Below are 13,557 nucleotides of genomic sequence, written 5' to 3' on the forward strand. Positions count from 1 at the left end.
AACACTGCCTTTACCAAAGTAGTCACTGAATGCATTCTGGTGAACTGAATGCCCAATATATGTAATGACTAACAAAGCAAATGAGCAAGCCATAGTTTGGAACAAGGGATAGTATACATAAATGAAAACCACAGATTTCAGAGGCTACCAAGTGTTTCCTTATGCAAATTTACATGCACCTTTAGTAATCAGTAAAACACGCATTTTTCCCCCTTAAGTGGTCATTATTTACACTGATTCACCCACACTTTCCCAATCCTTCTTATGATGAATGATAAGTATTTGTAGCCTCCAAATCTATATAAGGTTAAATAGTCCATTTAGGGCTCTTTTACCTATTGAATAAATACTGAATACTTACTATGTTCTAGGTGTTGGGACAAGAGTGGTGAACAAAATAGATAAAATCCTTACTCCTCAGAGCTTACATTCTAGTTTTGGGTAAGAGTGTCAATGTAAACAAATAAGAATTTCAGACAAGACCTATGAATAAATAAAAACAGATAGAGAGGATAGGGGTGGAGTGGGATAGTACTTTAGCTAAGGTGGTCAGGGAAGACTTTCAAGGCACAGTTGAGATGAGACAAATGATGAAAAGGAGCCTACCAGACAAAGGGGTGGTAGGATGGAGCAGAAAACATGTGTAAACACTTCTTGCTCATTAAACCTTCAAGTGAGCTGCAGAGTTAACTTAATGGAGACCAAGTCTAATCAGTTAAACTTATCCTCTTATTTCCTCCAACTATAATTTACAGGAGTTATTAATTGGGGCAAAATATCCTAAGAAAGAATGAAAGAATTAAGGGGAGGAGGAAGTAGTTTAATCCCTTTATCTGGACAGACAACCACAAGTATGAAAAATATATGGTGGGAATAATAGTTTTATTACTATTAATTGTTCATTAGTCCTCAAACTACCTTTGACAACAAAATGCAGTGTGTAACAAGAGGAGAACCTCTTTCAAGTCTTAATAGTTAAAAGTGAGAACTCAATAATGAATCTCAACAATAGAAAACATCTATTTGAGAGTTAAAGTGCACCTTTACTTGTGTACTCTTAACTCATGTATACCCCAAATATATTTTTGGAGATGTTTATGCTAAAACTACGTCCTTATAACAAGGCAGGAGAAACTGAACGTGGGGTAGTGAGTGATAAGTTGCCTGTAAAATTGAGCAGAGCACCAACAATAAATTCAAGAATTTACCCCATGTTTTGTTAAAATATTTTTAATACGGCCACAGTATCAAAAGAGCAAAGGGCTGTCTTAAATTGCCAATTATAAAAACCAAATTTATTTTCTTTGATTGTAACCATTCTTAAAGTTTTTCAATGATTTCCATAACTTTTCAACCTTTTAAAATCACTATCATTATAATCCATTTAAATTAAATAGAAATTCCAGTGTAATACTCTCAAAGCAGTAGTTGTCCATTGTTAGCCTGCTTCATAAGATTTCATCATGTCACAAAGTAGCAACAGAATCAGAAGTTCTACCCCTTTAGTTCTCAGCAGAACATTCGGAGGATCTATATTTTCATCTTTACTATATTTCCTATACTAAATTAATCAAATTCTACATAATTAATTATGCTTTTCTTTTTTTGGTAAGGAATAGTAGTTAAAAAATCCCCCAAACCATACAGAGTCTAATTATTTTCTGCAATAAAGACTGGGAAGGAAATAGCTTATGAGCTTAATTAAAATATAAGAAATGTTTCTGCTTGCTAACCTTCCCTATGATACTTTGACCACATGAACACAAATAAAGCAAAGCTTCAGAACACTAGGATGCTACATCCAACTCAAACACATTCTACTTCCTGAAAGACAATTTACCTGGCTGGTCCACAAACAATGACGCCAAGGGCATGATTTTCTGATTTTTTATTAAGATAGTTGACCAAGGACTGTTGCCATCTGAGAGAGGTCTTATTCTACAAAAGAAAGATGTTTATTTTGAAATAACAGAACCACATGACACATCAATTAGGTTTCTGTGTAGACAAGCCAATTACGGTATTTTTAAAATAGCAGAGAGAACACATTTGCACTCTAATTTGAAAGGCTAACAGAGTACAAATAAAATCTTAAAGTTAGACAGAAAATACACAGAGAATTTTTTACTGCTTAACTAAATAATAATCAATTCAATATGATATACTCATTCAAGAAAATTAAATTTCTATTCAGGTATCTATTAACTTAATTACTTTTCACAAGATAAGTCTAGCTAATGTCTTCTTTTTAAAAAGGCACTGCTGTTTGTCACAATATACAATGGAATACCATCAGATATCACACTTGTACCTTTCTTTGCAATCAGGTCTTTCTTTCATTTGAACTGAATTTGGTCCCCATGTACAACCTTTTCTCTTGAAGTTTCTTTTTACGTCCTCAAATTCTTCTTGGCGACAAACCGTGTTCCTTCCCCAAGTTTTATTGCTTTCATCTGAAGTCACTAAAGAGAGAGTATCATTTCAGCAACTTAATATACTTTGTTAAAACAGTTAAATAAATTTTGAAGTTGTGAAACTACCTTACGCACATGGAAAAAATCAAATTATTTCTCTCATCCAATCTTTGGCAAATTTCTCTAATCATAAACATAGCAAGAAAAATGGAATAAATTAACAGAAAAGATGCACATTTGAGGTACATTAACAATAAAAACTAATTATTGTATTTATTTACTTATTTATTTAACATTCTGTGTATTTTCACTGTTTGAAAAAAAGAGCCAAGTGGAACATTCAACTTAAAATGAACTTAGTACCCTAATTTTTTAACCACATCAATGGAAGTCTTGAATTTGAGGTAAAGAATTATATTTTAAAATGGTTAAATTTAAGTCAATTTTAAATTAGTCATCACTATTCAAACTCATAACAGTTTGGCTTTTATTGCCTTTTTAAAAATGCTCTAATACTGATTGAAGTGTTGAATGCACAGCTCTTTGATTATACCATATGACACTGATTGTACACTTTAGATAAACTGTATGATTAATGAACAACAAAAAAAGAGGGTGGGTTGGGTTGGGGGAAAATACGTCAAATGTAAGATACAGACTATAGTTAGTGGTAAGACTTTGACTATGCTCTTTCATAATTCATTACAAATGTTTTACAACAATGCAAGGTATTGGTTGTGGGGTGAGGCATGGGAGCCTTATATGATGTTATGCATGTTTTGTGTGCTCACTTTTATTATACACTTACTGTTTATGTTCATATATGAGTGATATACTTCAATAAATTTTTTAATGAAAAAAAATCACAAAAGTGTGAAACTATTCGACAATCTGTGTCTTGCATTTTTTCACAATCTCACAAGGAGGTTTATATTCACGTGTAATATCCACACATACACACTCTCCCTCCAGCTTTAAGGTACACTTACAGTTGGCTTGGAGAAAATTACTATTACAACTACACAATTAAGAAAAAAAAATCTGCAATGCATTAAATGTTCTAAACACACACAAAACATTATGATACAAATACAGTTTAAAACATTATGACAGAACCACAATGGAATACTTTGTTGTCATAAACATTAGGTAGAGATAAATAAAAGGTTTATAGTATATTACTCGGTTTCATATAAATTATATTTGTGTTTATGTACACACATAACACACATACACAGTAAGAAGGGAAATCAATAACACAGATATCAAGCTTTTATTAAAGTGTTTAACTGCAGGAGAAGACTGCTGATGTAAAGGAATTTTAACTTTTTTTTTCAAATTGGAGGCATTATGGGTGATGGTTGCCTTTGTTCTGTGTGTATATTGGTGTGTATCTGTATATGTATGTGTGTGAATAAAAAACACTGACGATCTTGAAAATGTTGCTTGCTCTTTCTATTAAAAGTTGTTGTAGTAGAAGAATTAGAGAGAAATGGACCAGCAATTTTCATTTAAATGAAAGCAGCAGAGTAGAAAAACTTTAGACTAGGGATTTATTAGATGTGAGTTTATCTCAGCGACACAACTTAGCTGCCAATGGTCCCATAGCTAACAACATGCTCTCAGATTTAATGTCCTTATTCGTGAAACTGCAATGATACCATCTGACCTGCTTAACTCAGAGGGTTGTGAGAAAATAAAGGGTCATGTCTGTGAAAGTGTTCTGAACGTTGCAGTGCTATATAAAGCTTTTTTGATATAAAGTAAAAATTTAAAATCAAATGACTCCAATATGCTTTAATAAAGGAGTCAATAGTCATTGCACTTGAGAATCCGTGCACTTCAGTTAATTTAAGGTGTCAAGGGAACGCAAAGTCGTATACCACAAAATTTAAGTCTGAACAGATAAGCATCAACTAGTTTTTGATCATTCTTTTAAAAATATAATAAAAGCTTTCAGTGTGGCCCAAATGAATCTTAAACTCCAATAACTATTTTTTTAATATATTTGAATTTTTATAAGAAAAAGGGATAAAAACAAAATGATAAAATAGCATTTTAGGGTAAATCAAACACACCTACAGCTCTGTAACGAAACTCATGAAGAACCTTAGATATTTTATATTTGAAAAAGGACATTCAGAATATTGTTCTTACTAACATGTTTTCTAAGTTTTTAGGGTTAGAACCCCTAAGTTTCAATTAACTAGTATATTTATTCTCACCAGTCTAGTAGCAATGTCTGTTAAATGACACACCTACTAGATTTTGTGACTTTGATTTGACCAATGAATAATTTCATTTAGAAGATTCTTGAAAAGTAAATCTTGAAATCAGACAAAGCTTCATACAGTTTCAGTCTTTTGTACATGGGTAACATCTGCAACACAAATTTTTCCCAGAATGCACAGTTTTAATTGAAGACAAACTATATCAAGTATCAAGGCTGATACCAGTTACACATAAGAACATCTGGCAATAATAATTCAGTCGTTGGAATAAGCTAAACTAAATATATTTAAATATTCTTTCTAACACATTTTAGTAATCAAAATGTCTTCACATATATTCTGTCAAACAACAAACACTTCTTCCACTGAATATCGCAACAAACAAGTGAGCTAGGTAGGCTGGGCAAATACGTTTATTTCTAAACACAGATTCACGGAGTTTAAACATTTGCTTAGGTTTCATGGCCAATACACGATTAAACAAGAACAGAATCCACATCTTCAAAAGTGTATAGTATATTTTATTCCCTACCACTGAATTAAGTTTCATCTTACTTTAAAAAGGTTAGAGGAAGACAGGTTGGAAAATACAAGGCATTACAGTCAGATATCCAAAACTAACTAGGTAACTCTGGAATCCTCAATGTAAAATGGGGATACTACTACTTACATTTTAGGTGTTGTAAAGATTAAATAAGATAGTGAATATTAGACAATATATGTTTAAAACCAAATATAGTGCCTAGCACATAAGAGCTCAGTAAAGGAAAGTTATAATTATTAATTCCATCATTAAATGTTATTGTTTGTGTGTTTGTCTGAGGTTCCAGGTGCCAGAGATTGAACTCAGGACCTCATGTGTAGGAAACTGGAGCTCAACCACTCGGCCACATGGGCGTCCTTGAGTTGTTTTTTTTGTTTGTTTTTTTCAGGAGGCACTGGGAACTAAACCCGGGACCACCCATGTGGGAGGCAGGAGCTCAACTGCTTGAGCCACAGATACTCCCTTAAATGCTTTTTAAAAAGCCATATTAAACAAATGGCTAAATGTTGTTTATCTAGCATTTAGAGGAAAATAATTTAATAATTAAGGGTTTGGGGTAGAAGAAACGTTAAATGACTATTTCCAAAATCTATTATTCTGCTCATTTCATACAACTAAATATATATACATATACCCCTAATGTCCCTAAGCAAACTTTTACTTTTTGTTTTTTTTTAACAGATTTTTCTTCACTTCAGATAGTAAATTCCTAGAACAAGATTTGAGGCTGAAGATAAAATACTTCCATATACTAGACTTGGTTTTTGAGACTTTTGTAGGTGGTTTTGAAAGCATTTTTAAGTTGTTTTTAAGCACTAAAGGAGAAACTGACAAATCCATTATTGTAGTTGGAGACTCCAAGATTCCTCTCTCTCAAAAAAAAAAAAAATTGATAGAAAAAGCAGACAGGAAATCAAAGTAATATAGATGTGGAATTTTTGTCTTCACTTCCAAGTAACCACAAAGAGATAGGGATAAAATGGAAAGTATTATTTCTATCATTTAGTCCCAATCTTTAAAGTTTTTGAAATTAAGAAGTTCTGACTTACATAATTCTTCCTACTTAACTCTCACAAATATGTAGAAAAATTGTTTATTTAAGCCTTTTTGTAAGTTTCAAAATCAACAAGAAAAAGGCTTTCACATTTGCACATTCTCTCTATGCTATTAAATATAGAAAAAATTTATTTGCTCAAAACACCACTGAGTCAACTAAACATAGTTGGGAGATCATTTACAATCATGGGTTAAAATCATGGTCCTCAGACAATTATCAGAAAGGTGGACGACAGTATTAGCAAAGGTGTTCTGTGAGAAGGCAGGATTTCTCTCCTCGACTTCATCTCAAAGGCCCCCTCCCTCATGGTCTCCACGTCCAGCTTCCTCGGTCTCTCTCCTCACTCCTCTGTCTTCTATCATTCTTGCTCTCCTTCGGTTATACCCTGAAGTTCCCAGGCTTTCTTTCCCTTTCTCCCTCTCCCTCTCTTCCTTCCTCCTTCTTCTATCTCTTCCCCCTCCCTTCTTTCCTCTCCCTCTTGATTTGCTCTTATTTTTTCCTAACATTACTGAACATTTACTATAGTAAGAGGCTAGAAAGGGTTAAGTTGAGACTCCATGCTCTGAAGACTGTGAATCCTAGCCTCACTGCTTAGTAGTCCCGGACTTAGATTAAGTTTTGTAACCTCTCTGGGCTTCATTCGGAGGTGATAAAGGTATCTATGCTTTGAGACTGAACTGAAGTAATACATTGAAATAGCTTAATACAGCCTCTGGCACATAAGCTCTCAAGGACATTAACCCTCACTATTTTACAATAACTGCTACATGGAGGGTATATTGTGTTGAACAAATGAGACATGGTCTCTGCCTAAATGGAGCTTTTGATTTAGTATTTTTACTTCTCTTAACCCATCATAGACAGACTTGTCACTACATTTAGTCAAGCCAAGTTTTCTTGGTTTTTGTTCGTCAAGGACAGCAAAATGGAACAGGGGAGAGGAAGGTTACCAATATATTTAGCTTCTATCACTCTCTTCAGAAAAATAAGCACTCTTAAGTTTACTATTCATTATGATACTCTGTTATTGGAAAATATGACAAGTTGGATAATAGCAGTAGGTTCCTGAAATACAAGAAGGCTCTGTGACTGACTTTTCCGCTATTTAATTCTATTAAACAATAGGGAAAAGGTATATTTTTGCCCTTGCTTTAAGACATCAACTTTAAGACTGTACCCAGAAACTTAAAATTCTCAGAGGATCAGTGAATTCTACTAGTTCTTATTCCTAAAGAGAAGTGTACCCTAAACATGATATCACATAATAATGCCTAGAATCAGACAGAGGAAGTTATAATAAAACAAATATTTTGTGCAATATTAGATGGTATGCTCTTTAGCAGAAAATGATTCTTTGCATAATAGTGAAATACCCACACTTTAATCCAAAGTCAAGTTTATACTGTAAGACCATTTTATGGTATTCTTTAAGCAATCATTAGGGGTAATCTCTTTTTTGGTCAGTTTTATTGAATGATTCCCATCTCTCTTAATACACATTTATCTTTTTCTTTAGCTTCAGAGTGTTTTTGCTTCTTACAATGCTTTTAGAATCAACTTTTCTCACTCAAGTTTATTCCCATTTCCCCATGTCTGGTCCAGAGGAAATATAACAAATAACGTCTATAGCTCACAGTGAAAAGAAACCCATTCTCCTAAATCATATGCCTATATAAATGTACTTTTATCTACCTGAAACAGGCAAATCTTCACAATGAATATATGCTGATGCTATAAAAGGCAGACAGTGAGAGACCTTTTGTCCACAAACAGCTTCAGAGTAATAGTAATAATAAAAATAATGAAAATAATTGCTAACATATATAAAGCTCTTACCAGGTGTCAGGCAATGTTCTGCTTTATATATATTAACCCCTTACAAATTATTATTACTCCCAGTGTACAGAAATAGGAAAATGAGGTATGTCAAGGTTAAGTAAAACTTGTCTAAGGTCATAGAGAAGCAAGAGTCAGAGGAAGGATTCAATCTCACATAGTTTGGTTCCAGCCCATACTCAACTGCCATGCTATATTGAATCCTGGGGGTAGAGGGGGGGCAGATTGGGACATCTATGAAGCTAGGAACCAGGGAAGACAGAGAAATGAAGACTAAAGCAAGATGGTAAAGCAGCTAGGAGTCAGAAAGATGATCAAGATTCCAGTCAAGGGAAGCAGACTTGGCCCAGTGGATAGGGCATCTACCTACCACATGGGAGGTCCACAGCTCAAACCACGGGCCTCCTTGACCCATGTGGAGCTGGCCCATGTGCAGTGCTAATGAGCGCGAGTGCCCTGCCATGCAGGGGTGTCCCCCACGCAAGGAGTGCGCCCCGTAAGGAGAGCCGCCCAGTGTGAAAGAAAGTGCAGCCTGCCCAAGAGTGGTGCTGCATACATGGAGAGCTGACACAACAAGATGACGGAACAAAAAGAAACATAGATTCCCAGTGCCACTGATAAGGATAGAAGCGGTCACAGAATAGCACACAGCAAATGGACACAGAGAGTAGAAAACAGGGAGCGGGGGGGGGGGGGGGGGATCGGGAGAGAAATAAATAAAAATAAATCTTAAAAAAAAAAAAAAGATTCCAGTTAAAGTACTTGACTGAACAGTTCCTATTCGGAAAACTGGTCCTATCTGGAATATCTGGATTAGAATGTTTCCATTGGTTAGGCAGCTGTTGGTCATAACTTCATTACTACAGAGAATGAATGCTGAGGAGCTTGCTGTTTGGGGGAAGTGATCCCTCCCTAAACTGGTTTCATTTCAACCCTTCAGGGTTAGAATTTATTTTAAATCCTAGAAGTATTAAGTTTATCTGGCACAAATCTTGGGCCCAGTCAGTCCTGTTCAGATATAACTTCCATATTTCAATGAGGCCGATCATCACAACTGAAGAATGTGAAGACAAGAAGGGCAGAGAAATAGCAGGAATAAAGGAGGTATCAAGACTTATCACTTGTTACCTCTCCACAGCTATGAGATGAGAGATGAGACCTGATGCCATTTTTTTTGTTGTTCCTTTAAACCATTACTTTGTCGAGGTCAGGGCTTCTTAACAAGGGGTCTATGAACTTGAATTGAAAATCAAAAGAACATCATTCTTGGGGGACATGCTGGTGAAGGTGTGATATATTAATTACACAATGCACAGTAAAGTGTGAACTTAGTGTCTATAGTTTTCGGCTGACTGGCAAAGGGGTCGGTGGAACTAAAAAGGACCCCTGGTCTTGCAAAGCCAAGGTACAAAATACTGCTTTATGGAAACTGCATTCCCAGAAAGACAAATTAATTATAATAAAATAATGGTACTTTAAGTTTTAAGATTATGCTATTTTTTTTTAAGATTTATTTATTTCTCTCCTCCCCCACCCCAGTTGTCTGTTCTCTGTGTCTATTTGCTACATCTTGTTTCTTGTCCACTTCTGTTGTTGTGAGCCGCACGGGAATCTGTTGATTATGCTCTTATTTAGATCACATTTCCCTTTAACTGTGACAAGACTGGGGCCTCTGGAGCATTAAAAATAAAATCTGTTGGTACCAAGATTTTCATTATCAAAAGGGAGTACAATATTGAAAGTGGCTTGGGTGGGCGGAGCCGCGGTAGCGGGCGCTCCTGAAGCTCCCGAGCCGCGGCGGCCAGGGGTTTTGTTTTTTTTTTTCCTTTTACTAGAGGCTTTGCGGTGCTGAGAAATTCGCGGATACTGGGCTGACTGGTGAGGGATTGTTGGGACAAGACTCCTTTGCAGATTGATTTGGGGAGACAGACGGTGTTTTCTTGTGAAGCGGGGGACGTTTTTGGTCGCCGGACAGGGGGGGTAGTGCTTCCGCCTGGAGCCCCATCTCCACAGGTCCGGCTGCCGATCTGCAACGGAATTGGATTTTGGACAATAAGGGGACACAATTGGGAGACTGTTGTAGGGTGCAGTGAGGGAGGAGGACACGTCTGGAAGCTGATTGGGGGATATTTTGCGAAGTTTGGGATTTCGGATCTTAGAGTCTGTTATCGGCGTTTCCAGCTGAAGCCCACCCCACCCGGCGGGGCTTGGGATCTGGGTCATTGAACTGGCCGTGGTGTAGAGGCGCCCTCAAGTGGCCGTTTCGAGGGAGCACAGGGAGGGAGCTGTCCAAAGGCTGATACCCTGAGGAGTTAGGTGAATTTCAGGGATCAGAAATTCAATATAAAATTCGCGGATCTGGCTTCCCCCACCGGGCTGGCACCCAGCTACGGGGATCCCTGAGGGCTGTGTTGCACTGTGGGGCTCCTAAGCTTTCTGTGGACCAGATTTGAGCTTGCCAGGTCTGGGTCCCCTGAACTCTGGCGGACCACACCCCAGACTCACACCTCTTGAGTCTTCAGTGTCTCAGACTTTCCACCCCTGAATCCATCACGCTCTGGGGTCTACCTGGGGTCCTTGAGTGCCCTGGACCTTAACGTTTGCGTTTTATCTTTATTGGTTCATATTGTTTTGTTTTTATTTTCACTTTATCTTATTTTTTACTCTTTTTGACGCCCTGATTGCTAATATTGCATTATCCCCTAGTCTTTTCTCCTAGCGTCTCCCCCAAAGTCCTTTTTTTTTTTTTATACAGATATTTAGGGTTTTTTTTGGTTGTTGTTTTAGATAGTGTTGCAATTGTGACACGTATATACCTGTATCTCTCTCCCCCCTATCTGTTCCCCACCGTTTGCCTATCCTCTTTTTCTTTCTTCCTTTCTTCTTGTCTTTCTTTTTTTCTTTATTATAATTAGTGTTTTTTTTTTTATCGGTTCTCTCTTTCCCTCTTGTCCCTCATTTTCCACTTATTTTATTTTAATTCAAGTACACAATACGTGCTACAGGGAACACCTCACATTTGCTGGGTTTTCCCATCCTCCACTGCCTCATTTCTGTGTGAACTGATTTAGGCTACCTACACTATCCCTCTTCCCCTGCATCTTGATAACCACTATCATCTACTGTCTCTCCTATATTCCACCCCCCACCTCCCATTCTTTGATCCACAAAGTGTCTAACTATTAATTTCTAATACCTTTGTTCTGTTTTCTGTCTGTTATCCACTCTTGAAACTATTACCTTTCTTTTCTTTTTCCTTCTCTCATGAAAACAATAGCTTTGTAGTTCATACCATATTCCGCCTATATTCAGTCATCTACTTCATAAAAGATACTCTACCTACAGCTATAACTCTATACAATCTACATGAATCTAACCTCCATCCTCCCAGATCTCATATTCTTGCTTTGTTAACATACATTACCAATACCACTTTACACTTTACCCTTGCTGACACAATTGCCTTTCCCCAACACTAATACTTTCTTCTAAAGTGAACTTAACCAACAACAAGTAACTTGAGTAAGAAGAAAAAAGTGACAAAGAGAAGATATAACACCTATGCAAAAATAACAACTAATTAACCTCCAAAAGCAGACAAAGAAGCTAAGGAACTGATTAAATTCGTCAAAATAAAGAGATGACCAGAAAGCAACAAAAATCTACAAACCAAACCAATAATCAGGAAAACATGACTGAATCCAATCAACAAACCAATAATCACGAAGGGGAGCAAAACTTGGCACAAGCAATGAAAGAACTCAGAACATTTATCACCGACAAATTTGATGCAGTAATGAAAGAGGTTAACAACATGAAGACATCACTTGGAGGGGAAATTGCAGACATACGCAAAAACATAACAGATATGATGGGAATGAACACCACAGTTCAAGAAATCAAAAATACACTTGCAGCAAATATCAGCAGACTAGAAGAGACAGAGCAGAGAATTAGTGATGTGGAAGACAGTACCTCAGAAATCAAACAGATAGTAGAAGGGGTCAATAAGAAGATAGAAAAAATCCAATTAGGATTTAGGGACCTGAATGACAATGCAAAATGCTCAAACATACGTATTATAGGCATTCCAGAAGGTGAAGAGAAGGGAAAAGGGTCAGAAGGAGTGTTGCAGGAAATAATGGCTGAAAACTTCCCAAATCTACTGAAAGAGACAGATGTACATATCCAAGAAGCACAGCGCACTCCACAAGTCATAAACCCCAACAGGCCCACCCCAAGACATATACTTATCAAATTATCCAAGGCTCAAGACAAAGAGAAAATCCTAAAAGCAGCAAGAGAAAAGAAAACCATCACATACAAGGGAAGCTCAATTAGATTAAGTGCTGATTTCTCTTCTGAAACCATGGAGGCAAGAAGACAGTGGTATGATATAGTCAAGCTACTAAAGGAAAAAAACTTCCAACCAAGAATACTCTATCCAGCTAAACTAGCATTCAAACATGATGGAGAGTTCAAAATATTCACAGACAAACAGAAACTGAAAAAGTATACCAACAAGAAACCTCCCCTTCAAGAAATTCTAAAGGGAGTTCTGCAGGAAGAAAGGAAAAAACAGAAAAGGCAAAGTTGGAGGAGAGTATACGACCAAAAACAACAACAAAAAAGACCAAAAAAATATACAAACAAAATATGACAAACACAAATCCAATCAAAATATGGCTAACACAAATAATTCCTTGATAGTAATAACACTGAATGTCAACGGATTAAACTCACCTATCAAAAGATTCAGACTGGGACATTGGATAAGGAAATATAACCCATCCATATGCTGTCTACAAGAGACACATCTTAGACCCAGAGACGCATGGAGATTGAAAGTGAATGGCTGGAAAACAATCATACAAGCTAACAATAACCAAAAAAAGGCAGGAGTAGCTATATTAATATCAGACAAAATAGACTTTAAATGTGAAACAATTGTGAGAGACAAAGAAAGATACTACATTTTAGTGAAAGGGAAAATCTGTCAAGAAGATCGAACAATCATAAATATCTATGCCCCTAACAAGGGTGCCTCTAAATACGTCAGGCAAACGCTGGAAAAACTAAGTGAAAGAATAGATACATCTACAATTATAGTGGGGGATTTTAATACACCACTATCAACTCTGGACAGAACATCTCAAAAGAGAATCACCAAAGAAACAAAACATCTGAATAGTATATTAGAGGAGCTCGATCTAATAGATATATATAGATCGCTACACCCAAACACAGCAGGATATACATTTTTCTCAAGCGCACATGGATCATTCTCCAAGATAGATCATATGCTAGGCCACAAAGAAAGGTTGAACGAATTCAGAAAGATTGAAATTATACAAAACATTATCTCTGACCACAGTGGAGTCAAGCTGGAGATTTGCAAGGGACAGAAGCCCAGATTTCACACCACGATTTGGAAATTAAACAGCACACTCTTAGAAAAACAGTGGGTCAAAGAGG

General features: G+C 36.5%; 1 protein-coding gene across 2 annotated transcripts in view; it reads right to left on the bottom strand.

Moving 5' to 3' along the window:
• Positions 1-13,557, bottom strand: part of MAP3K21 (mitogen-activated protein kinase kinase kinase 21) — a 78,786-nt gene that overhangs the window by 6,847 nt on the left and 58,382 nt on the right. For both annotated transcript variants that reach the window (XM_058309525.2, XM_058309527.2), the window contains exons 7-8: positions 2,312-2,462; positions 1,841-1,938 (exon numbers count right to left, since the gene is read on the bottom strand). In XM_058309525.2, the coding sequence (XP_058165508.1) occupies positions 1,841-1,938; positions 2,312-2,462 (249 nt within the window). The remainder of the gene's footprint in view (positions 1-1,840; positions 1,939-2,311; positions 2,463-13,557) is intronic.

Source organism: Dasypus novemcinctus, chromosome 13 (genome assembly GCF_030445035.2).
Source record: "Dasypus novemcinctus isolate mDasNov1 chromosome 13, mDasNov1.1.hap2, whole genome shotgun sequence".
In the NCBI taxonomy this organism is placed as follows: domain Eukaryota; kingdom Metazoa; phylum Chordata; class Mammalia; order Cingulata; family Dasypodidae; genus Dasypus; species Dasypus novemcinctus.